Consider the following 25660-nt stretch of genomic DNA (forward strand, 5'->3'; position numbering starts at 1 on the left):
GCTTCATCGCTTTTCGAGAACAGCTCAGTGTGACAGCCTTTGAAAAGTATCACCTAAAACTCTGTTCTTTGAATTTCTTTGAACTTCACTTTTGGTATTCCCGGTAACTCAGAGGGTAAGGAATCTACCTGAAATGCAGGAGACTGGAGTTTGATCACTGGGTTGGTAAGATACTGTGGAGAAGGGAATTGGTACCCATTACAGTATTCTTGTCTGGAGAATTCCATGGACAAAGGAGTCTGGTAGGCTACAGTCCATGGGGTCTCAAAGAGTCAGGCACAAGTGAGCGACTAACACTTTCAGTTTTAGAGTTTTGTACAACACTTAAATCAGCATAAGCACCTTGAGGACAGTGTCTTTACTTTCTGTTCTTATGAAAGTCCCGACTACACCTAGCACAGGGCCTTAGCATTTAGCCACATACTGCTTATTATTATTAACTGATCTGCAATACTTTCTCATGCACCTTACATTGTGTCCAACAGTAAATGTTTTTTTGTTTATTCAATTGTTAATTCTCTATTGTGGTCTCATTTAGTTGTTCTATTCCTAATTAATTGTTCATAGGGAAGAAAAGGGCTTATATGATTTGATTTTTAAAGGTTGGATGGTATTTTATAGAAGCATTGGTGGTTTTCTTAATTAAATTTGTTAAACATATATTTAACTTGAGAGAAAAAAGCTATTTTAAAGTAATAGCATTTTTGTAATTACACAAGTTTCATATCATAACGATCTCATAGAGACAAAACTTAATGTTTACATAAAAGTATTACTTTCATTTTGCTGTCTATTAATACAAAAAATGGGATAACACTTATATTCAAATTATTAAAAAATTCATTTATACACGAAACTTGTAGGGTATATTTGTAATTTACTGAAGTTTTCAGAAAGATTATATTAATTTTTCCCAGAATTTCTTTGATATCTCCATGAAAATTGGAAAGTCAGACTATTCTATAGTTTTGCCACATTAAAAATAAAATTAAAAGAATTTTACATATTTTATTCCTATCCTTTTTCTTAATCTCAGGAGGGGATTGCATTCCAGGAGAGGATTGTCATTTAAGTATATAAACACTTCAGTTGTATGTCTGTATGTACACACATAACCATATATATGAATAAAATATTTGGACGATGTACATTAAATATTAGGAGAAACATTTTTGTGTACCTGTGATTGTTCATTTTTAACAATCTTGCAGATGAGCCAGTCCTTTAAAATTGATTATTCAAAAATAGGTTTCCAATTATTCATTATGTAAAGGTATCTCTAAGTTTGGTTAGCTCAGTTAAGTAGTCCATGGTAGAAATTCCTATTAGGAACGATTAGAAGAGCTTCTTCCCAAATAAGAATAATAGTATACCAACAAATGTTCATAATTTTAAACTTTTCATTCAGTTAATGTAATGTCATATCTCGATTGCAGAAGATGTGTATTCTTTTGAAGGAGTTTCTTAGGAAAGTATACAATTATCAAATTCACTTTTACATTCATTTTGAAAAGTGAACCATTGTGATCAGTAATGGTTTAAAGAAACAAGTCCAGATTAATTATCAAAAAAGTGGATAGTGTGGAATGGGATGATTTTTGTCAGCTGTCATGCATCATTATTAGAGAATGAGCTTGAAGTTCCTTTCTGGTGGGAGAAACAAGTTGTAATCTCCTCATACCGCAGTCTGTTATTTCCCCTCAAGATAACTGGACTCATTCATGAGGAGCTAGTCTGTTGTAGTAGAAAGAGGACTGCATTAGATATGAGAAGAACCACATGTAAATCTTAATCACATTTCATGCTGTGTAACCTTTGATTAGGCGTTGAACCTGTTTGCAGTAACAGTTTGCTCATTTATAACACGTGAGTTAATGATGAATGAAATAAAAATGCCCAACCTACATAATAGGGTTATTATAAGGATGAAAAGAAATAATAGATGTAAAAACATTGATAAACCTGGATTTATTATGCAAATAGAAGTGCAGTTCAGTCACTCAGTCGTGTCCGACTCTTTGTGACCCCATGGACTGCAGCATGCCAGGATTCCCTGTCCATCACCAACTCCCGGACCTTTCTCAAAATCATGTCCATTGAGTCGGTGATGCCATCTAACCATCTCATTCTTCGTCATCCCTTTCTCCTACCACCTTAAATCTTTCCCAGCATCAGAGTCTTTTCCAATGAGTCAGTTCTTCACATGAAATGGCCAAAGTATTGGAGTTTCAGCTTCAGCCTCAGTCCTTCCAATGAATATTCAGGACTGATATCCTTTAGGATGGACTCATTGGATCTCCTTGCAGTCCAAGGGACTCTCAAGAGTCTTCTCAACACTACAGTTCAAAAACATCAGTTCTTCGGTGCTCAGCTTTCTTTATGGTCCAACTCTCACATCCCATAAATGACTACTGGAAAAACCATAGCTTTGACTAGACAGACTTTTGTTAGCAAGGTCTCTGCTTTTTAATATGCTGTCTAGGTTGGTCATAGCTTTTCTTCCAAGAAGAAAGCATCTTTTAATTTCATAGCTGCAGTTACCAACTTCAGTGATTTGGAGCCCCAAAAAATTAGCCTGTCACTCTTTCCATTATTTCCCCATCTGTTTGCCATGAAGTGATGGGACCAGATGTCATAATCTTAGTTTTCTGAATGTTGAGTTTTAAGCCAACTTTTCACTTTCATCAAGAGGCTCTTTAGTCTTTTTCGCTTTCTGCCATAAGCATGGTTTCACCTGCATATCTGAGGTTATTGATATTTCTCATGGCAAACTTGATTCTAGCTTGTGCTTCATCCAGCCTGGCGTTTTCTATGATGTACTCTGCATATGAGTTAAATAAGCAAGGTGACAATGTACAGCCTTGATATACTCCTTTCCCAATTTGGAACCAGTCTGTTCCTACATGTCCAGTTATAACTGTTGCTTCTTGACCTGCATACAGATTTCTCAGGAGGCAGGTCAGGTGGTCTGGTATTCCCATCTCTTTAAGAATTTTCCATAGTTTTGTAATCCACATAGTCCAAGACTTTGGCATAGTCAATAAAGCAGAAGTAGGTTTTTTTCTGGAACTCTGTTGCTTTTTCGATGATCCAACAGATGTTGGCAATTTGATCACTGGTTCCTCTGGCTTTTATAAATCAGCAAATGGAGATTACTTTGTGTTAATTCTTGGTATTGCTACTTCTGCTGCTAAGTTGCTTCAGTAATGTCCGACTCTGTGCGATCCCATAGATGGCAGCCCACCAGGCTCCCCTGTCCCTGGGATTCTCCAGGCAAGAACACTGGAGTGGGTTGCGATTTCCTTCTCCAATGCATGAAAGTGAAAAGTGAAAGTGAAGTCGCTCAGTCCTGTCTGACTCTTTGCGACCCCATAAATCACAGCACGCCAGGCCTCCCTGTCCATCACCAACTCTCGGAGTTCACTCAAACTCATGTCCATGGAGTCGGTGATGCCATCTAGCCATCTTATTCTCTGTCGTCCCCTTCTCCTCCTGCCCCCAATCCCTCCCAGCTTCAGAGTCTTTTCTAGTGAGTCAACTCTTAGCACGAGGTGGCCAAAGTATTAGATGTCAAAATTAAATAAATCTTAAACAACCCAACCACAAATGTCTACTGATTAGTTTTCTTTGCTACTATGCTATACTGTAATCATTTAAATAAACATTGGTTTATTGTATATTTCAGGGACCTAGTTCATCAGGAATTCCAGGCCCTCCTCCACCACCTCCATTGCCAGGTGCTGGGCCATCCCCACCTCCACCTCCACCTCCACCACCTCTGCCCGGAGTAGGTCCCCCTCCTCCACCTCCTCTACCTGGGATGCCTGGAATACCACCTCCACCACCGCTGTTTGGGGGACCTCCTCCACCACCTCCATTTGGAGGAGTTCCTCCACCTCTGGGAATACCCCTCGATCTGCCATATGGAATGAAGCAGAAAAAAGTATATACACCTGAGGTGTCCATGAAGAGGATCAATTGGTCAAAGGTAATGCTATGATTATAGTTTTTTTGGCTTTGTCTAGCCATAATTGCTTTTGAACTGTGGTGTTGGAGAAGACTCTTGAGAGTCCTTTGTACTGCAAGGAGATCCAACCAGTCCATTCTAAAGGAGATCAATCCTGGGTGTTCATTGGAAGGATTGATGCTAAAGCTGAAACTGCAATACTTTGGCCACCTCATGCGACGAGTTGACTCACTGGAAAAGACTCTGATGCTAGGAAAGGTTGGGGGCGGGAGGAGAAGGGGACGACAGAGAATGAGATGGCTGGATGGCATCACCGACTCTGTGGTCGTGAGTTTGAGTGAACTCCGGGAGTTGGTGATGGACAGGGAGGCCTGGCGTGCTGTGATTCATGGGGTCACGGAGAGTCAGACACGACTGAGCAACTGAACTGAACTGAACTGAATTGCTCATTACTGTGTGAATGACGGTATTGCTATATGTTGTGGTTGTTGTTTAGTTGCTAAGTCATGTCTGTCCCATGGACAGAGGATCCTGGCAGGCTATAGTCCATGGGGGTCACAAAATTACTCCATGTAACATTTGAGAACATGACCATTGATTCTTTTGCTTGTGAGTTCACCATCTTATGTTCATCTTTCATAACTAGAGAACTGGAAATTCCACAGGTAACTTGAAATTAACATAGAAGGCAAAAATAAATCAAAGTGATACGAAAAATTATTTTGATTCTTTTGCCATTGTTAACTTTAATTGCTATAACATTCTTAAATATAACCTTTTTATTAATGAACCCTTTTATCTTAGTTATTTTTGTTCTTAGAAATTTTGTTTTAGTTTTAAATTTTCAAATAGTGTGGAATCGCTGATAGTATTCAGTGTAGACATTAAAGATTTATTGTTCTTTATATGATGTGTGAAAGATTTATTGAATGTTATTTTGCTTTATTATTATTAAATAACATGTCTTATGAAAAACTTATTATCAAGATTGACACAGTCCCTATTCAGTAGGAACTAAATGTAATGAAAATATAGTTGTGTAGACCATCATCTGTAGAAATGGCTATTTCAAGGGCATATCAATGATATCTGACAGCAACCATATACTAAATTGGTTTGATCAGAATAATGGTTAAATCAGTTTTACAGTTAAGCATATATTTGTGCTTTGCTCAAAAGAGTAAATGAGATCTAAATATTTTTGGAATGTAACTATTTTTTATTACACATGATCAACCAAACTATAGGATCCAGCAGTTTCTGGCCCAGTTGCTGCTACTGCTAAGTCACTTCAGTCATGTCCGACTCTGTGTGACCCCATAGACCGCAGCCCACCAGGCTTCCCTGTCCCTGGGATTCTCCAGGCAAGAACAGTGGAGTGGGTTGCCATTTCCTTGTGTGTAAATGTCATGATATGCTCATTTAGTAGTTAAACATACAGTGTAATGGCACTTACAGTCTCACAAAACATGATATGTAGTGGAAGATGCACAGTTCTAAGACTGGGTTTCAGTGCAGTGGCTAAGAGCACAATTCTGCAAAGCTAAGCTGCCTGAGTTTAAATTTCATCTTCGCCATTTACTAGCTTGGGCAGCTCGTCAAACATCCTAGGGCTCAGTTTCCTCATCTTTAACATGGAGATAATAACAGTTCCTGCTTCAGAGGATTATTGGGAGGATTAGATGAGATGAATTAATATGAGAGATCACTTAAAAGAGTACTTGACACATAGGAGGTATGTAATTGTCAGCTGTTATGGTTATTGTCTGCAACCTAGTCAGTAAACATGGGAGAGTTATTCTTCTCAATCTCAGTTTCCCCATTTTTAAAAGTCCAGGAGCAAAAAAATGTATATAAGTTGAGGTGAGTGATTTATTCAACTATTTTTTAAGATTCCTTCAAGTAGAAGACTTTTTAAAATGTAATTAGTTACATGGCCTATTGCTGTTGTGTACTTTTCTGTACACCAATAGAAGTCTGTGACTTTCCTAAGGAATGTTTACTTAGAAAGTGTTGTTTTACATATGATAATATACATGTTTTAATGCCAGGTGCGATGCATGATACAGGATGCTCGGGGCTGGTGTACTGGGTCGAACCAGAGGGATGGGATGTGGAGGGAGGTGGGAGGGGGGTTCAAGATGGGGAACACATGTACACCTGGGGCAGATTCATGTCAATGTATAGCAAAACCAATACAATAATGTAAAGTAATTAGCCTCCAATTAAACTAAAAAAAAAAAAAAAGAAAGTGTTGTTTTGATAGATCACTTTGGCCACCTCATGTGATAAGTTTACTCACTGGAAAAGACTCTGATGCTGGGAAGGATTGGGGCCGGGAGGAGAAGGGGACGACAGAGAATGAGATGGCTAGATGGCATCACCGACTCGATGGACGACCTGAGTTTGAGTGAACTCCAGGAGTTGGTGATGGACAGGGAGTCCTGGCGTGCTGTGATTCATGGGGTCACAAAGAGTCAGACACGACTGAGCGACTGAACTGAACTGAACTGAAAACTGATTTAGTAGGTTGATGAATAAAGGTAATGTCATTCAACCTTGGTGAAAGTGAATTCTTTGAAAAAATAAATGCACAGTAATAATTTAGAAACCTCTCTTTGTTACTTTGTTTCAGATTGAACCCAAAGAATTGTCTGAGAATTGTTTCTGGTTGAAAGTTAAGGAGGAGAAGTTTGAAAATCCAGATCTCTTTGCAAAATTGGCACTGAATTTTGCTACCCAGATGAAAGGTATATTTTATTTTTTTAATATACAGTTCTTGTTCTGATATGTTGAATTCAGTGCTTTGCTAAAAATTTCTGGTAATGTGTAGGTGTTCAGTTTAGGGGCAGAGTCAAATATATTAGATTGACCTACTTACTATATTTTACCCAGCAACTAAAAAATGATAGGTTTTTTTTTCCTTTAAATTTTATTTTGCATAAGTATTCTTATTCAACTGGAAATATGGGTTTTATTTTTATGATTTAAAATAAAATGTTTTAATTTTTTTTATTGTTTACACTCATCCATTATAAAGTTATCATCTTTACTGAGAAGGAAATGTGATAAATTTGTTGATTAATTGTGTAAGGGAAAATAATGTGGCAGAATAGTAAGGACTCAGAAGTTTTCATGAAATTGCAGTAAGATTGGTTTCATAGTGCTTATACAGTCTTACATTTGTAGTAATCCATTTGATTTATGAAGAAGTTTTATACTTTTTCTATACGCAGATTTTTCTGGAATAATATAAAAATCTGGTAACTAATAAATATGTTTCACTGATTGATAATTGAGCACCTTTTTTATGATTAGATCCTTAACCTCTATGAATGTCACACCTAATTTGGGTACTATGTAGGTAACTTAATCTCATAATGAATCATTGTGATTTGTGAGCTTTTGCTATTTTAACATTGTTATTTTACTAATTATTGAAGAACTGATAGTTTACTTAAGCGCAGGAGTTTTTTTCAGCCTGAGTGAGTCTTTATAACTAAGTAATTGATATATTCCACACGCCCATGCCCTTGGAATTAGCACCTTTACCATTCATTTGTCTGATTTGTCACAACATGCCCTAGAATGTGAGAATGTGAATTCTGGAAGATTCAGAGAGAGAGAGGGAGGTGAAAATTATTCCTGTTCGGCCCTTCTAGCTTATCTTATGCAATGGAGGCGCTTGTGCTGTATCTGTTTTTCCTCATAGATTGAAGCTCACACATACACAGAAATCTGGGCAAACTATTCTGAAGAATTTTTACATTTAAAAAATTCCTGCTAAAGCTTTTTTCCCCCCTCATTTGCTCTTGTAAACTTCATTTAAAAAATTCTTCAAGGACTCCAGAGATTACTATTTATTATAATCTAGTTTTCTCAATTGAAAAACTAAAACATGCTTATATCAATGTATTAGTAATAATAATAAAAATATGCACGGTAAACATATCCCTTCAATCTCAGACTTACAGCTTCTTTCCCAGAGAAAACCACTCTTACTGATTTTTCACATTGCCTCCTAGAAATAGACTATGGCTATAGAAGCATAGGAGAAGGAAATGGCAACCCACTTCAGTGTTCTTGCCTGGAGAATTCCAGGGATGGGGGAGCCTGGTGGGCTTCCGTCTATGGGGTTGCACAGAGTCGGACATGACTGAAGTGACTTGGCATGGCATGGCATAGAAGCATAAGTGTTTTTATCACTTTTTGTTTTTTACTTCTTTATCTTTTCACTTTATATATTTGAATATTATTCCATAGTAATTTATGTTTGTCTACTGTGTTCTTTTTACACAATACATAGAATGCTGTCATACAGTACCTGTCTGAATTTATGTAACCAATTACCTATTAATGGTTATTGAGATTATTTCCAGTCTTTTGCTATTTCAAGCAATTCTGCAGTGAACATATATCTACATATATATCGTTGTGTACATAGGACTTATTTATAGGATAAATTTTAAAACTGAAATTCTTAAATGAAATTAAATTTTGATAGATATTACCAAATTTCCTTACAAAGAGTTTGTATTCATTTATAGTGTTACATCTAAAATATATATGAGGACCTGTTTCCCTGCAACCTTTGCCCATCTCAGAGGTAAATGGCAAATCATCCACGTTACAAATTTTGCTCCTTAAATTAAAAGTGTAGTAGCTTTTCTTCTCTTCAAAGGCAATTTTAACCTCTTTTTCTCTGAACGTCTTCCTCTACTTCTTTGCACATTTTGTATTGAGCATTTATTCTTTTACTTATTGACGTATTTATGTTGAGTCCCATACTAATTATATGTTTCATAAAATTTTAGAGTCCATCTGGACCTTAGAAACGATTAAGCCAAACTCTGTTTTACAAATGAACACAGTGAAGTTTGATACATGCAGGTTAATATAAAATCCATTAGAAAATTTCTCAAGGTATTGTGGTATAGTGAGAAAAGCCCAGGGGAAATGGAGTCACATACTTGTATTTCAGCTGTGATACTAGTAATCTCTGTGACTGAATTTCCTCATCTATAAAATAAGAAAGGCTGATGTTTAACTAATAGTATGAGAATTAAATAATGTTATGTATTTAAAGGACCCAGTATGGTGGTTAATATAGCAGGCACTCAATATAAATTCCCCTTTCCTTTTGATTTAACATGATGCTTTAAGAGTGTGTGTATGTGTGTGTGTGTGTGTGTCTTGTTTTAGTTATTGACCCTTAATACAACTGTTAATTCAGCATGACAGTTTCCTGCTCATAAAGCCAGTCAGCGAGAGTAGAAGCTATTCTTACACTGGCTGCTAAACCATAATCAAACCAAATTAAAATCAAACAAAATTTATGTAAAGGCTCTCATGTACTCACTGCTGAGAATTCTGCATTTCCATTCGTCTTAACTCTGATTCTCTGAATTTTCTATGTGCTATTACTACTACTTCTACTTTCCTAATTTTGAATCCCTATCACTAAGTTGTGTCCAACTCTTTGTGACCCCATGGAATGTAGCACACCAGGCTCTTCTGTCCATAGTATTTTTCAGGCAAGAATACTGGAGTGGCTTGCCATTTCCTCCTCCAGGGGATCTTCCCAACCCAGTGATCAAGCCTGTGTCTCCTGCACTGCAGGTGGATTCTTTACCCACTGAACCATCAGGGAAGCCCTAATTTTGAATATTTGAGTCCAAATCTGGTCGGGAGTACCTTTGGGTACCATTACTTTTATTAAGATTTATTTCTGAAGGGACATTTAAAGGAACAATTATGCATCATAGCATATTTCATAACACGCGCATGTGCTCAATTGATTCAGTCGTGTCTGACTCCTTGTGAGCCCGTGGATTGTAGGCCACCAGGTTCCTCTGTCCATGGGATTCTCCAGGCAAGAACACTGGAGTAGGTTGCCATGCCTTCCTCCAGAGGATCTCCCCGACTCAGGAATTGAACCTTCGACTCCATCTTCTTCACTGCAGGCAGATTCTTTACCTGCTGAGCCACCCGGGAAGCACGTATTTCATAACATAGTCAAAACAAACTTGAATGATAAATGCTTCCATTTATTTTAATAACTATTGTTTGATCTTAATTGTAACAGTTGAAATTCCTTGTCAGTTGCAGTGCCTTGATTCATACTTGGTCAGTAGGTGGCAGGATCAGTAAGAAATCAGCTGGAGGCTATGGCTCTAGGGAACTGAAACCACACTGCTGTGGCTTTCCTATCTCCAGGACACCACGTTTTTCCCTAATCTGCTGCTGTTTGCTATTCTCCCAGCTGTATTCTGGAAGGAGCAACATATTCATTTCTAAGACCTAATTCCAAAACTCTTAGACCCAGTGTTCTAAAACCTCTGATAAATTCCTCTACTTATAAGAGGTTTGGAAAACTCACATTTATGTTCTCCCTAAACGCACTGTGAATCATTACTAGTCTGTGTGTTTTAAAAGTGTTTCACTTGAGTTTAAATTTGCTTTAGATTGCTAAATAGAAAGAAGTTTTAAAATTGGCTAGTTCTAATACCTGTTGTAAATAAATATGTGAATATTTAATATGAGAAAGTACCATCATATTATATTTTCTATTTGAATCACTTATTCTTTTAGTTGTCAAGAAAATTACCTTAAATTTCCCATTATAATTCAAAGTATCTCTATCTTAAGAGAAGATGGATCTCTCATTTAATTTAATTTATATTTGTTGGCTATCCACTATGTATAGCATGGGCTTCCCAGGTGGCATTAGTGGAAAAGAGCCTGCCTGCCAATGCAGGTTAGATGTACGAGACATGGGTTCAAGCCCTGGGTCTCGAGGATTCCCCTGGAGGAGGACATGGCAACCCACTCCAGTATTCTTGCCTGGAAAATCCCATGGACAGTGCAGCCTGACAGGCTGCCGTCCACAGGGTCACACAGAATTGGACATGACTGAAGTGAGTTAGCACGCATGCGCGTACTCTATGTGTAAGATCCTATAATGAATAGGAGGGAGATAAATGAATAAGGTCTTATCTAGATATCAAGGAATATATTTAGTAAGGAATAGAGAAAGTTGTATACTCCATTTAATCAATTCTTATTACATATTAGACTAGATATTTTTTAAAAGCCAAGGGAGCACAAAATGGAAATAGTTAAATTTGAGCAGGGCAAATGGAAATCCTAGAGGGAGTATAATTTGAACTGGGCCTTGAATTTTAAGGAAAATTTCAATAGAGGGAGAAGGAGAGAAGGCATTCTAGGCAGAGAACAACATTAGCAAAGTAGTTGCTGGAGAAGACTCTTGAGAGTCCCTTGGACTGCAAGGAGATCCAACCAGTCCATTCTAAAGGAGATCAATCCTGGGTGTTCATTGGAAGGACTGATGCTAAAGCTGAAACTCCAATACTTTAGCCACCTCATGCGACGAGTTGACTCACTGGAAAAGACTCTGATGCTGGGAAGGATTGGGGATGGGAGGAGAAGGGGATGACAGGGAATGAGATGGCTGGATGGCATCACCGCCTCGATGGACATGAGTTTGAGTGAACTCCGGGAGTTGGCGATGGACAGGGAGGCCTGGCGTGCTGTGATTCATGGGGTCGCAAAGAGTCGGACATGACTGAGCGACTGAAATGAAGTGAAGTGAAGTGAGGAGGGTGAAGTGCAACCTGGGTTGAAAGCACAGCCTGTTGGTATTGGACTCGGAGTGAACGTGGGAGGTGAACTTCACACTGAAGAAATGGGGTTTTGTTCTTTAAGCTTTAGGGGCCCAAAAATTTGATGATTAACCATTGAGCAGGCCTTTGGCAGATATATAGGTGATGGAAATTCACAGATAGATGATGGACCATTGATTGTGAATCAATGCCAGTAGGCCAGACAATGTGTGATAATATCCTGATGAGTATGAATTCTTAATCTCTATAGTTTCTTACAGTTCCCAATCCTGTGTCCCCATGCTTACAATATTTAGTCTCTTCTTACAAGCCTAATGATGCTGTATGACAAAGTAGATCTCAAAATGCTCTCTGTGTTAATAAAGAAAAATGCGTATAATACAGGTAGTTAGCAAAGACCCTGGACTTCTCTAGCAGCACAGATGGTAAAGAATCTGCCTGCAATGCCGGGGACCTGGGTTTGATCTGTGGGTGTTGAAGATCCCCTGGGGAAGGAATTGGCAACCCACTCAAGTATTCTTGCCTGGAGAATTCTATGGACAGAGGAACCTGGTGGGTAATAGTCCATAGTGTTGCCAAGAGTCGGACACAACTCAGCGGCTAACACAACAACATACAGTATTTTTGACTATATGTCATGGATGTAACAGTTGGAATTTGGATATGTTTTCTAGTTTTATTTATTCTTCACATTGATGATATTTGGGGACATATAAACTTTAAGGTAATAATGTCATTTTTCTTAAAAACCTGTAGTAATTATAGGTAATGATATTACATTAGTTAAAGTAATGATGGTTAATATTAACCAAGCTTGAAATAATAATAAAATATGTAGGTTATAACTGCTATTTCTAATTAGAATTTCTAGGGAGAACAAAAATAGTCTGTGTGTGTAAGTTGTAAGGAATCTCTTTGGTTTTAATGTTGCTTGGAGGAAATGTAAGAAATAAACATAGAAGGTTAATAAAATTTGGTTTCTTCAATAATGTATTTCTTTAGTTCAATTTAGCTTTAATAATAATAGAAAATTGAGATATTATAAATATTTGAAATGCATATAAAATCATTTTCAATGCTTGAGATATTAGGTTAGCTTCAAAATTACTGTGGCACTGAGTCTGAAGATGTATTTATGTAAAAGCAGATTTCCTCTAGGATCATATTTTAAATTGTATTTCTTAGTCTTAGAATCAGCTGGCTGCTTTTGAACATAACCACCCTTGTTTGATTGCTTAACACAATCTTATATGTTTAGTGAAAAAAACACCAAAAACATTATTAATATCTAATTCATCTATCTTTTAATATAGATATTCTTGGAAATCAGTTGAAAATAGATGTCAGACTCAGTGCACAACTAAATGGTGCTAAAGTGTCCTGAGAGACCTGGTGTCCTAGAAATAATTTGTCATCTTAATGACATAATATGCATGCTCCTTACTGTAAACCTTAATATGAAAGGGAACAAACTGAGAAGGCTTTAATTCTTTCAGGCAGCCAGCTAAAAACCATATATTTGTTGTTGTTTAGTCAGTAATCCTGTCTGACTCTTGTAACCATCCTGGACTGTAGCCCACCGAGTTCCTCTGTCCGTGGGATTTTCCAAGCAAGAATAGTGTTCTGGTCTGGTTTGGTCATTAAGTCATGTCCGACTCTTGAAACTCCATGTACTGTAGCCTTTCCGGCTCCTCTGTCCATGGGATTCTCCAGCCAGGAATACTGTAGTGGGTTGCCATTTCCTTCTACACGGGATCTTCCCAACCCAGGAATTGAACCTGGGTCTCCTGCACTGAAGGCATATTCTTTACCAAATGAGCTATGAAAGTTAAGTTCAGTCGCTCAGTTGTGTCTGACTCTTTGGCACCCCATGAACCGCAGCATGCCAGGCCTCCCTGTCCATCACCAGCTCCCGGAGTTCACCCAAATTCATGTCCATTGAGTCGGTGATGCCATCCAACCATCTCATCCTCTGTCGTCCCCTTCTCCTCCTACCCTCAATCTTTTGCAGCATCAGGGTCTTTTCAAAAGAGTCAGTTCTTCACATCAAGTGGCCAAAGTATTGGAGTTTCAACTTCAACATCAGTTCTTGCAATGAACACCCAGGACTGATTTCCTTTAGGATGGACTGGTTGGATCTCCTTGCAGTGCAAGGGACTCTCAAGAGTCTTCTCCAACACCACAGTTCAAAAGCATCAATTCTTCAGTGCTCAGCTTTCTTTATAGTCCAACTCTCACATCCATACATGACTACTGGAAAAACCATAGCTTTGACTAGATGGACCTTTATGGACAAAAATGTCTCTGCTTTTAATATGCTATCTAGGTTGGTCGTAACTTTCCTTCCAAGGAGTAAGCGTCTTTTAATTTCATGGCTGCAGTCACCATCTGCAGTGATTTTGGAGCCCCCCCAAATAAAGTCTCTCACTGTTTCCACTGTTTCCCCATCTATTTGCCATGAAGTGATTGGACCAGATGCCATGATCTTAGTTTTCTGAATGTTGAGCTTTAAGCCAACTTTTTAACTCCTCTTTCACTTTCATCAAGAGGCTCTTTAGTTCTTCACTTTCTGCCATAAGGGTGGTGTCATCTGCATATCTGAGGTTAAATGATATTTCTCCTGGAAGTCTTGATTCCAGCTTGTGCTTCATCCAGCCCAGCATTTCTCATAATGTACTCTGTATAAAAGTTAAATAAACAGGGTGACAATACACAGCCTTGATGTACTCCTTTTCCTATTTGGAACCAGTCTGTTGTTCCATGACCAGTTCTAACTGTTGCTTCCTGACCTGCATACAGGTTTCTCCAGAGGCAGGTCAGGTGGTCTGGTATTCCAACCTCTTGAAGAATTTTCCTCAGTTTATTGTGATCCACACAGTCAAAGGCTTGGGCATAGTCAATAAAGCAGAAATAGATGTTTTTTTCCTGGGTCTCTCTTGCTTTTTCAGTGATCCAGAAAATGTTGTCAATTTGATTTCTGGTTCCTCTGCCTTTTCTAAAACCTGCTTGAACATCTGGAATTTCATTGTTCACGTATGGCTGAAGCCTGGCTTGGAGAATTTTGAGCATTACTTTACTAGTGTGTGAGATGAGTGCAATTGTGTGGTAGTGTGAACATTCTTTGACATTGCCTTTCTTTGGGATTAGAATGAAAACTGACCTTTTCCAGTCCTGTGGACACTGCTGAGTTTTCCAAATTTGCTGACATATTGAGTGCAGTACTTTCACAGCATCGTCTTTTAGGATTTGAAATAGCTGAATTGGAATTCTATCACCTCCGGTAGCTTTGGTCATAGTGATGTTTCCTAAGGCCCACTTGACTTCACATTCCAGGATATCTGGCTCTAGGTGAGTGATCACACCATCATGATTATCTGAGTCATGAAGATCTTTTTTGTCCAGTTCTTCTGTGTATTCTTGCCACCTCTTCTTAATATCTTCTGCTTCTGTTAGGTCCTTACCATTTCTGTCCTTTATTGAGCCCATATGAGGGAAGCTAATAGTGGCTTGCTATTTCTTCCCCTAGGGGATTTTTCCTCACCCAGGGATTTCTTGCAATTTAAGCTGATTCTAAGCCACCTGCGAAGCCTCAAAAAGTGTGCATACTTTTGTATAATTTCATCATTTATATATATATGTTCTCTGGATTTCTATATATGTACTGATTATCACCTTATCAAAGTTTTTTTTTTTTATTATGATTTTTTGAAGTGTTTCAATTTATGATGAGGCAAGTTTTTATTTCCTGTTGACATGTTCTCGCATTTAACAGTCATCTTCTTTATGTAGAATCGGAAATAAGGAATTTGTGAGGCAGAAATCCATTCCATTACTTAATTATAATAGTCCCTATTAACTGTAATTCAGATGACCATTATAGCTACTACTGTGGGCAAGAATCCCTTAGAAGAAATGGAGTAGCCATCATAGTCAACAAGAGTCTGAAATGCAGTACTTGGATGTAATCTCAAAAACAGCAGAATGATTTCTGTTTGTTTCCAAGGCAAAGCATTCAATATTATAGTAATCCAAGCCTATGCCCCAACCAGTAATGCTGAAGAAGCCGAAGTTGAACAGTTCTATGAAGACCTACAAAACCTTTTAGAACTAACATCCAAAAAAGATGTCCTTTTCATTATAGGGGACTGGAATGCAAAAGTAGGAAGTCAAGAAACACCTGGAGTAACAGGCAAATTTGGCCTTGGAGCACGGAATGAAGCGGGGCAAAGGTTAATAGAGTTTTGCCAAGAGAATGCACTGGTCATAGCAAACACCCTCTTCCAACAACACAAGAGAAGACTACATGTGGACATCACCAGTCAGTACCAAAATCAGATTGATTATATTTGCAGCCAAAGATGGAGAAGCTCTATACATTCAGCAAAAACAAGACTGAGAGCTGACTGTGACTCAGATTATGAACTCCTTATTGCCAAATTCAGGCTTAAAGTGAAGAAAGTAGGGAAAACCACTAGACTATTCAGGTATGACCTAAATCAAATCACTTATGATTATACAGTGGAAGTGACAAAGAGATTCAAGGTATTAGATCTGATAGTCAAAATGCCTGAAGAACTATGGGCAGATGTTCGTGACATTGTACAGGAGGCAGGGATCAAGACCATCCCCAAGAAAAAGAAATGCAAAAAGGCTAAATGATTGTTTGAGGAGGACTTACAAATAGATGTGAATAGAAGAGAAGTGAAAGGCAAAGGAGAAAAGGAAAGATATACCCATTTGAATGCAGAGTTCCAAAGAATAGCAAGGAGAGCTAAGAAAGTCTTCCTCAGCAATCAATGCAAAGAAATAGAGGAAAACAATGGAACGGGAAAGGCTAGACATCTCTTAAAGAAAGTTAGAGTTATCAAGGGAACATTTCATGCAAAGATAGGCTTGATAAAGGACAGAAATGGTATGGACCTAACAGAAGCAGAAGATATTAACAAGAGGTGGCAAGATTACACAGACAAACTATACAAATAAGATCTTCATGACCCAGATAATCACGATGGTATGATCACTCACCTAGAGCCAGACATTCTGGAACACGAAGTCAAGTGGGCCTTAGGAAGCATCACTGTGAACAAAGCTAGTGGAGGTGATGGAATTCCAGTTGAGCTATTTCAAATCCTAAAAGATGATGCTGTTAAAGTGCTGCACTCAGTATGCCAGCAAATTTGGAAAACTCAGCAGTGGCCACAAGACTTGAAAAGGTCAGTCTTCATTCCAATCCCAAAGAAAGGCAATGCCAAAGAATGTTCAAAATAACACATAATTGCACTCATCTCACACGCTAGTAAATTATCGCTCAAAATTCTCCATTCTAGGCTTCAACAATACGTGAACTGTGAACTTCCAGATTTTCAAGCTGGATTTATAAAAGGCAGAGGAACCAGAGATCAAATTGTCAACATCTGTTGGATCATTGAAAAACCAGGAGATTTCCATAAAAATATCTACTTATGCTTTTTTGACTATGCCAAAGCCTTTGACTTTGTGGGCCGCAAAAAACTGGAAAATTCTTATTAAAGAGATGGTAATACTAGAGCACCTCACCTACCTCTTGAGAAATCTGTAGGCAGGTCAGGAAGCAGCAGTTAGAACTGGACATGGAATGGCAGAATGGTTCCATATTGGGAAAGGGGTACATCAAGGCTGAAATATTGTCACTCTGGTTTTGTAACTTATATGCAGAGTACATCGTGAGAAATGCTGGGCTGGAGGAAGCACAAGCTGGAATCAAGATTTCCATGAGAAATATCAATGACCTCAGATATGCAGATGACACCACCCTTATGGCAGAAAGTGAGGAAGAACTAAAGAGCCTCTTGATGAAAGTGAAAACAGAGAGTTAAACAGTTGGCTTAAAGCTCAACATTCAGAAAACCTAGATCATGGCATCTGGTCCCATTTCTTCATGGCAAATATATGGGGAAACAGTGGAATCAATGGCAGACTTATTTTCTTGGGCTCCAAAATCACTGCAGATGGTGACTGTAGCCATGAAATTAAAAGATGCTTGCTCCTTGGAAGATCAGTTTTGAACAACCTAGACAGTATATTAAAAAGCAGAGACATTGCCAACAAAGATCCTTCTAGTCAAACAATGTTTTTTCCAGTAGTCATTTTTGTATGTGAGAGTTGGAGTATAAAGAAAGCTGAGCACTGAAGAATTCATGGTTTTGAACTGTGGTGTTGGAGAAGACTCTTGAGAGTTCCTTGGACTGCAAGGAGATCCAACCAGTTGATCCTAAAGCACATCAGTCTTGGGTGTTCATTGGTAGGACTGATGATGAAGCTGAAACTCCTGTACTTTGGCCACTTGATGCAAAGAACTGACTCATTTGAAAAGACCCCGATGCTGGGAAAGATTGAGGGTAGGAGAAGGGGATGACAGAGGATGACATGGTTGGACGGCATCACCGACCCAATGGACACTAGTTTTACTAAATTCCGGGAGCTGGTGATGTATAGGGAGGCCTGGTGTTCTACAGTCCATGGGGTCGCAACCAGCTGGACATGGCTGAGTGACTGAAAAGTCACTATTTGCAAACAGAATTTTAGACAGTGTATCTTAAACTTTTTGAATGAGTAGCCTCCAAAATACCTTTGTCCTGACTGTACTTCTTACTCCCTGTACCATCACTACAAATAAAAATAACTTAATCAAAATAATAATAATATTCTTGAAAGTGAAAGAGGAGAGTGAAAAGGTTGGCTTGAAGCTCAACATTCAGAAAACAAAGATCATGGCATCTGGTCCCATCACTTCATGGGAAATAGATGGAAAAACAGTGGAAACAGTGTCAGACTTTGTTTTTTTGGGCTCCAAAATCACTGCAGATGCTGATTGCAGCCATGAAATTAAAAGACGCTTGCTCCTTGGAAGGAAAGTTATGACCAACCTTGATAGTATATTAAAAAGCAGAGACATTACTTTGCCGACCAAGGTCCGTCTAGTCAAGGCAATGGTTTTTCCCGTGGTCATGTATGGATGTGAGAGTTGGACTGTGAAGAAAGCTGATCGCCGAAGAATCGATGCTTTTGAACTGTGGTGTTGGAGAAGACTCTTGAGAGTCCCTTATACTGCAAGGAGATCCAACCAGTCCATTCTAAAGGAGATCAATCCTGGATGTTCATTGGAGGGACTGATGCTAAAGCTGAAACTCCAATACTTTGGCCACCTCATGAGACGAGTTGACTCACTGGAAAAGACTCTGATGCTGGGAAAGGTTGGGGGCGGGAGGAGAAGGGGACGACGGAGAATGAGATGGCTGGATGGCATCACCGACTCTGTGGACATGAGTTTGAGTGTACTCCGGGAGTTGGTGATGGACAGGGAGGCCTGGCGTGCTGTGATTCATGGGGTCGCGGAGAGTCGGACACGACTGAGCGACTGAACTGAACTGAACTGATGCTTTACTGTGTCCCAAGCGCAGTGATAAACATTTTGTACTTCATATCTCTTTAGTCCCTAAAAATCTATATTATTGTTTTATAGGTGAGGAAAGTGATTCTAAGGGAGAGTAAGAATTATGTCTTGGTTACACAGCTAGTAAGTGTCATAGCTCTGGCTGGAACCCAGTTTCATTCTTAGTCACCTCCCCATGTTGTAACAATGGCTTTTATGTCCTTAGTATCATAATTTGTGAGTTTTGTTGCATCGTTAACCGATTCTTTTTTAATACGATTATATGTATATTTCATGCAAGATTATATATAGGAAATGTGTAATCCTATTATTCTGGAACTGAATACAGTACTTTAGAGCTTAAACCAAAGCTAGGAAGGTATATGTTTGGAAGGGAATGAGGTTGTTTTTTCTGTGTCTACGACTTTTAAGACATTTTCGACGGAATCTATCAATCATAAAGCATTGCTATGACTTGGAGTCTGTCTCTTCTAATAATGAATGAAGGAATGCGGTCTTATTGTCATAAGGCATTTTATAGAAGTGAATTTGCTTAGTCGTGTCCGACTCTTTGCGACCCCATGAACTGTAGCCTACAAGGCTCCTCGGTCCATGGGATTTTCCAGGGTAGAGTACTGGTGTGGGTTGCCATTTCCTTCTCCAGGGAACCTTCCCAACCCAGGGGTCGAACCTGGGTCTCCCGCATTGTGGGAAGATGCTTTACTTTCTAAGCTACCAGGGAAACCCTGGCATTTTGTAAGTGTATGTTTATATATATGGGATCCATAAAGTCATGAAATCAGTTTTCAAGGTGCTTCTTTGAGGTTAGTTTTATAGCATTATACATAGTTTGTGTTATTTTAATATGATACTTTTTAGCTATGAGTTAGTAAGACTGTCTCTCCTCATTTCAGTAATTTTTGCTTATAAACACTGTATGGATTAAGCACAATAACAGTTGTTAAGCTTATAACATCTACAATTCACATAGATGCTCATTCACATTTAGAATTATTGTTTTAGCTAAGTTAGTTTTATTTTGGTAAATAGAAATTATTTACATAGAAATCCAGTGGAATTTCTTCACACAGTTATATAAAACTATAAAGAGGTGTGTTTTGGTCCAACTGTGTATTGATGGCAGTTATACCAGTTCCAGACTATATATTTTACATGATATAATAGAAGAGTTTTCTCTAGTTTGTTTACAAGAATTACATTTAATTTAGGGATGTGCAAATCTGGTAGCTTTTCTGAGGCAATATATATAAGTAATCTCTTTGGCCTATTAGTCCTTATTGGTGAGAGTAGATTAAATTATTTTTAATATGTTATTCAGTATTTTAAAGTGTATTTCTGGTATCATTATTATCATAATTTTAATTCATATTATTTTCAGGTTTCTTATTTGCTTATGTTTTTTTCCAGTTTCATTGTAGTATAATTGATAGTATTGTAGTATAACTGATGTTGTATAAGTGTCAGGTGTGCAAGGTAATGATTTGATATCAGTTCAGTTCAGTTCAGTTCAGTCCCTCAGTCGTGTCCGACTCTCCGCGACCCCATGAATCACAGCAAGCCAGGCCTCCCTGTCCATCACCAACTCCCGGAGTTCACTCAAACTCATGTCCGCAGAGTCGGTGATGCCATCCAGCCATCTCATTCTCGGTCGTCCCCTTCTCCTCCCGCCCCCAACATTTCCCAGCATGAGTCTTTTCCAGTGAGTCAGCTCGTCGCATGAGGTGGCCAAAGTATTGCAGTTTCAGCTTTAGCATCAGTCTTCCCAATGAACACCCAGAATCGATCTCCCTTAGAATGGACTGGTTGGATCTCCTTACAGTACAAAGGACTCTCAAGAGTCTTCTCCAACACCACAGTTCAAAAGTATCAATTCTTCGGCGATCGGCTTTCTTCACAGTCCAACTCTCACATCCATACATGACCACGGGAAAAACCATAGCCTTGACTAGACGATATATGCATATGTTATATGTATATTGCAAATGATCACCACAATAAATTTAATTTAAGTTTTTTTCTTTGTTACGGTGCTTATTTACTCTGAGTAACTCAAATATTACAATACAGTATAGATCACTATAGTCACCATGGTGTACATTACATCACCAAAACTTTATTTTACCTTTTGTCTTTTGGAGATTTGTACCTTTTGTTTATCTTCATCCAATTCCCCCACCTCTTATTCCTTGCTTCTGTCAGTCACATTTCTCATCTCTGTTTCTGTGGGCATATCATGTTAACATCTTTTATGTGTGTTGATTGAGTGAGGTAAATTAAGTGCCCTCCAAGTACTGTATGGGAGGTGACTCAAAAAATTACAAAGTATAACTTAAAAAATCACATGCATTTTAACACAAGTTTCTAGAAATACAGTTACACATGTTCACATTTTTGTGCATGTTGAAAGAATGTTAACTTCTTATTTTATTGTTGTGAATAATCTTAGTTGCCTATAGTTTCATAACAAATTATCCCCAAATTTAACAGCTTAAATGAATACATATTTTTTTTCTCACAGTTACTTGAATCATGGCAGAGGCTAGCTGAGTCCTTTGCCTCAAAGTGTGTCACATGGCTGCCTATGAGGTCTTGTCAGGATTGTGGTCTTATCTGAAGACTTGAGTGCAGGATGATTTCAGTTCACCCATTTGATTTTTGACAGCATTCCTTTTCTCTAAAACTATTGAACTGAGGTCCTCCATTTGTCTCACTGGCTTTTGTATAGATGGTGCCCTCAGTTCCTTGCTTCATGGGCCTCTCAGTAATGTAGCTCACAAAAGACAGTTTGCTTCATCAAATTTTGCACACCAATAAGAAGTGGAAGTCACAGTCTTTTATAACCTGATTTCATCATTGGAAGCAATTAACTAGGTCCAGTCCTGAAACACACAGTGAGGAAATTTACTCAAGGCCATGAATATCAGGAGGCAGGGAGCATTTGGACGTCGTTTCAGAAGCTGCATACCATATAGATTATTTATGATTAGATTTCTCAATAATTACATGTGCTATGACTCTTCTCTCTTTGATGAGTTCAAAAGAATCCTAAGCGGTCTCTCTGCCTTCAGCCTTCTTGCCTTTTCTTCAGTTTTCTACAACCTACTCAGAATTGTCTTTCTAAAATATAAAGTATCATGGCACTCCTATGCTTGGAATGTTTCACTGACTACCCATTGTCTTCTAGGGAACATCTTAACTCATCCTTTTCAAGGTCATTTGCCACTTCACTCCCTCTAAAATATCCTTAGAGTGAACTCTTTTTTTTCTGGAAACAGATACAAGGCTTTGCAACTTCACTCCAAACTTTCACCAGTTTTTCATTTAGATGACACTTTTGTCAGAATGCATTGTAATTCTCGTCATTCTTTTGACTCCATCAGACACTGAACTTCTTGCAGTGAGGAAGAAATATTTCCATTTTGTTTACTGTTGATTGCCTCTGGGAAGTATGTGTTTTCGATGAACAGGCAAGTGAATTACAGTTGTGTGTACTGGTAACTCAGTGCTAGCAAATCCACCTGACAGTACAGGAGATGCAGGAGTCATGGGTTTGATCCCTGGGTGGGAAGATCCCCTGGAGGAGGGCATGGCAACCCATTCCAGTATTCTTGCCTGGATAATCTCATGGACAGGGGAGAATGGCGGGCTACAGCCCATGGGTTTGCAGAAAGTCAGATATGACTGAGTGTTCATGAGAATATGAACATATATATGTATTTAGTTTCATCGTACCGACCAAATAAACTATGGGTGCTAACTTAAAATTTAGGCACATACTAAGAAGTGCATGTATATTTAATGATTGATTCTGTGATATATATATACATATAATATATGTATATATATGATATATATATCATATATGTATATATATTATATATATATAATAGTCTGTTTTCTTAAAATTTTTCTAACTAATTAAATACTGGAGAACTACATAATTGAGTCTGGCTGTGGTAGTTTGTTAATTTGTCATTTAAGTTCCTATGATTTAGTAATTCACTTCATTACTCCAATACTTTGGCCACCTCATGTGACGAGTTGACTCACTGGAAAAGAGTCTGATGCTAGGAGGGACTGGGGGTGGGAGGAGATGGGGACAACAGAGAATGAGATGGCTGATGGCATCAGCGACTTGATGGACATGAGTTTGAGTGAACTCCGGAATTTGGTGTTGGACAGGGAGGCCTGGCGTGCTGTGATTCAAGGGGTGGCAAAGAGTCGGACGCGCATGAGTGACTGAACTGAACTATGTGTGTGTGTGCAACCACAAATTTTTGTTAAAATTTTCAAATGTGAAAGTCTGATTTTTCTAATCCTGGCCTATGGTTGATTTAGTCAATAGTTATAAAATTTATGGCTGGCCCACTTAAGTAAACAGAAGTGGATGTCTATTTCCTGATTTGTTGTTTGACCCTTTGGAAACTACTTAATTTCTTATTGTCTCTGTTTAAACATCTATATGCCTGCAATGCAGATGTAGTTTGATCTCTGAATCCAGAAGATACCGTGGAGAAAGAAATGGCAACCCACTCCATTATGCTTGCCTGGGAAATCCCCTGGACCGAGGAGCCTGGCAGGTCCATGGGGTCCCTGGAGACTCACGCACGACTTTGTGACTAAACACCAACAAAAGTAGAGTTATGATCAGTAAAGTAGAAAAACCATCAAACAGAATTTTGTGAGAATGAAGATAGCTATCTATCACAGACTCAACCAAACTAATAATTTTAACAATTATAAATGTTAATATTTGTAGTGCACTTACTATGTGCCAGATACTTTAATTGTTTTCCATGGACTGTTTCATTTAATTAGTTTATCTCTCCTATGCTGTAGACACTAAGATTGTAGCCGTTTTGCAGACAAGTAAATTGGAGTAGGAAATCAAACTCAAGCAGGATGATTTTGCAGCCCATGTGCTTCACTTCTTTGCTCTGCTTATTCTGTGGGCAAAATCATGGGAATAGGGTTCATTAGAGCCAGGCTGAATCCATAGCTTGTACTTTTCAACACTACCACATCTGTCTGTAGTATGATTGTGCAGATAAAAGCTCTATTATCAGAGACCTCAATTCAAGATACACTTATCTGTCCCACAGGACAAAGATAGTCTATTTATGTGATCTTTCCCTTTGAAGTAATTTATTCTGTGTACTCGGTCCTACCTAGCTTATGGTATTAATCTATTACTGTTAATGCAACTCAGTAAAAGTATACTCAAAAAGGGACAGAACTCAATTTGTCCGCTAAATAAACAAACAGTGTACATATGGTGTGTTGAAAAGCATAGCTCGCAATATAAAACTGATCTAGAAAGAATGAAAATATATTGAAATTCTTAGCCAGTCTTGGCTAAGTTTTCTACGTATTTGTGGTCTGCCTTTAGTTTATCCATGGCCCAATATTAATACTAGTCTGATATCTCCCTGCTCCCCCGCCAATACCATTTCCTCATGCTCTTTAACATGTGTTGATACTGGTTAAGGATCATATTTTTAATTGAAATTAATTTTATAGGAACCTAAACAAAGTAAGTGATGTATTCAAATGGCAAATATAGCTATTATGAATTATCAATGTCCCCTCCATGGGAATGGCTTACTGAAAGTTGACTGTGTCTGGCTTCACGTGATAAGAATAGACTGATAATATGCTCCTGCCAGTGTGGGAGCAATGTGTTGTTTCCTGGCATGTAATTGCTTTTAATAGAAAGTAGCCAAAGTAACTGCTGTTTGACATGTGATGCTATTAGGATATCCGTAGCTTTCTTTGAGAAAAGAAGCTAGTGTGATTAGATAACTTTTGTTCCATTAACTGCATTAATAAAGATGCTATCGCTCGTCTCTTAGGTTTTATGTACTATTTACTGTTTCAGTACCAATCAGATCACATTCTTGTTAATTATTGACATTTTTATTCTTTTTCACATGCTTTTGTTTTCTCAATGCTGACAGTTTAAATATTTAAATAATTGTATTATCAAATGTTAATATGTCTGTATTATAGATCAGAACATGGTCCTAAAATCTTTGTATCATAATTTTATAGACATTCATTTTATTAATCATCATTTGGCATTATATAGCTTCTTAATCCATTTTAGGGCATAAACTGAACACATATAAAGAGAAAATTCTAGGAAATTTCTTAGATTTGAAACAGGATTTGGGAATATATCTAGCCCTTGGGCTTCCCTGGTGGCTTGGACAGTAAAGTATCTGCCTGCAATGTGGGAGACCTGGATTTGATCCCTGGGTTGGGAAAATCCCCTGGAGAAGGGAATGGCAACCCACTCCAGTATTCTTGCCTGGACAATTCCATGGACAGAGGAGCCTGGTGGGATACAGTCCATGAAGTCACAAACAGCTGGATATGACTGAGCGACTTTCACTAGCCCTTTAAAAAATATTTCTGAGATACAGTTTAACCAAGGGGCTCCTTTGGAATTTAAAATTCTTTAAAAATTTGGAATTCTTTAACTTTTCCTGCGATGACTCTTACTAGCCACATAGTTTTTTAGGATCACTTATATATATATGAAAGCAGTGAAATTTTTCATATTCTGCTTGTCACTTGGTCTACTAATGTTGTCTCTCATCTTTTAAAAAGATGATG

At 38.2% G+C, this 25660-nt stretch overlaps 1 protein-coding gene across 9 annotated transcripts in view; it reads left to right on the top strand.

Moving 5' to 3' along the window:
• Nucleotides 1-25660, top strand: part of DIAPH2 (diaphanous related formin 2) — a 1076961-nt gene that overhangs the window by 352062 nt on the left and 699239 nt on the right. For all 9 annotated transcript variants that reach the window (XM_088834166.1, XM_055438268.2, XM_088834164.1 and 6 more), the window contains 2 exons: nt 3686-3988; nt 6603-6717. In XM_088834166.1, the coding sequence (XP_088690292.1) occupies nt 3686-3988; nt 6603-6717 (418 nt within the window). The remainder of the gene's footprint in view (nt 1-3685; nt 3989-6602; nt 6718-25660) is intronic.

The sequence above is a fragment of the Moschus berezovskii genome, chromosome X (genome assembly GCF_049115385.1).
Source record: "Moschus berezovskii isolate FMDL1 chromosome X, NW_MosBer_1.0, whole genome shotgun sequence".
Lineage (NCBI taxonomy): Eukaryota > Metazoa > Chordata > Mammalia > Artiodactyla > Moschidae > Moschus > Moschus berezovskii.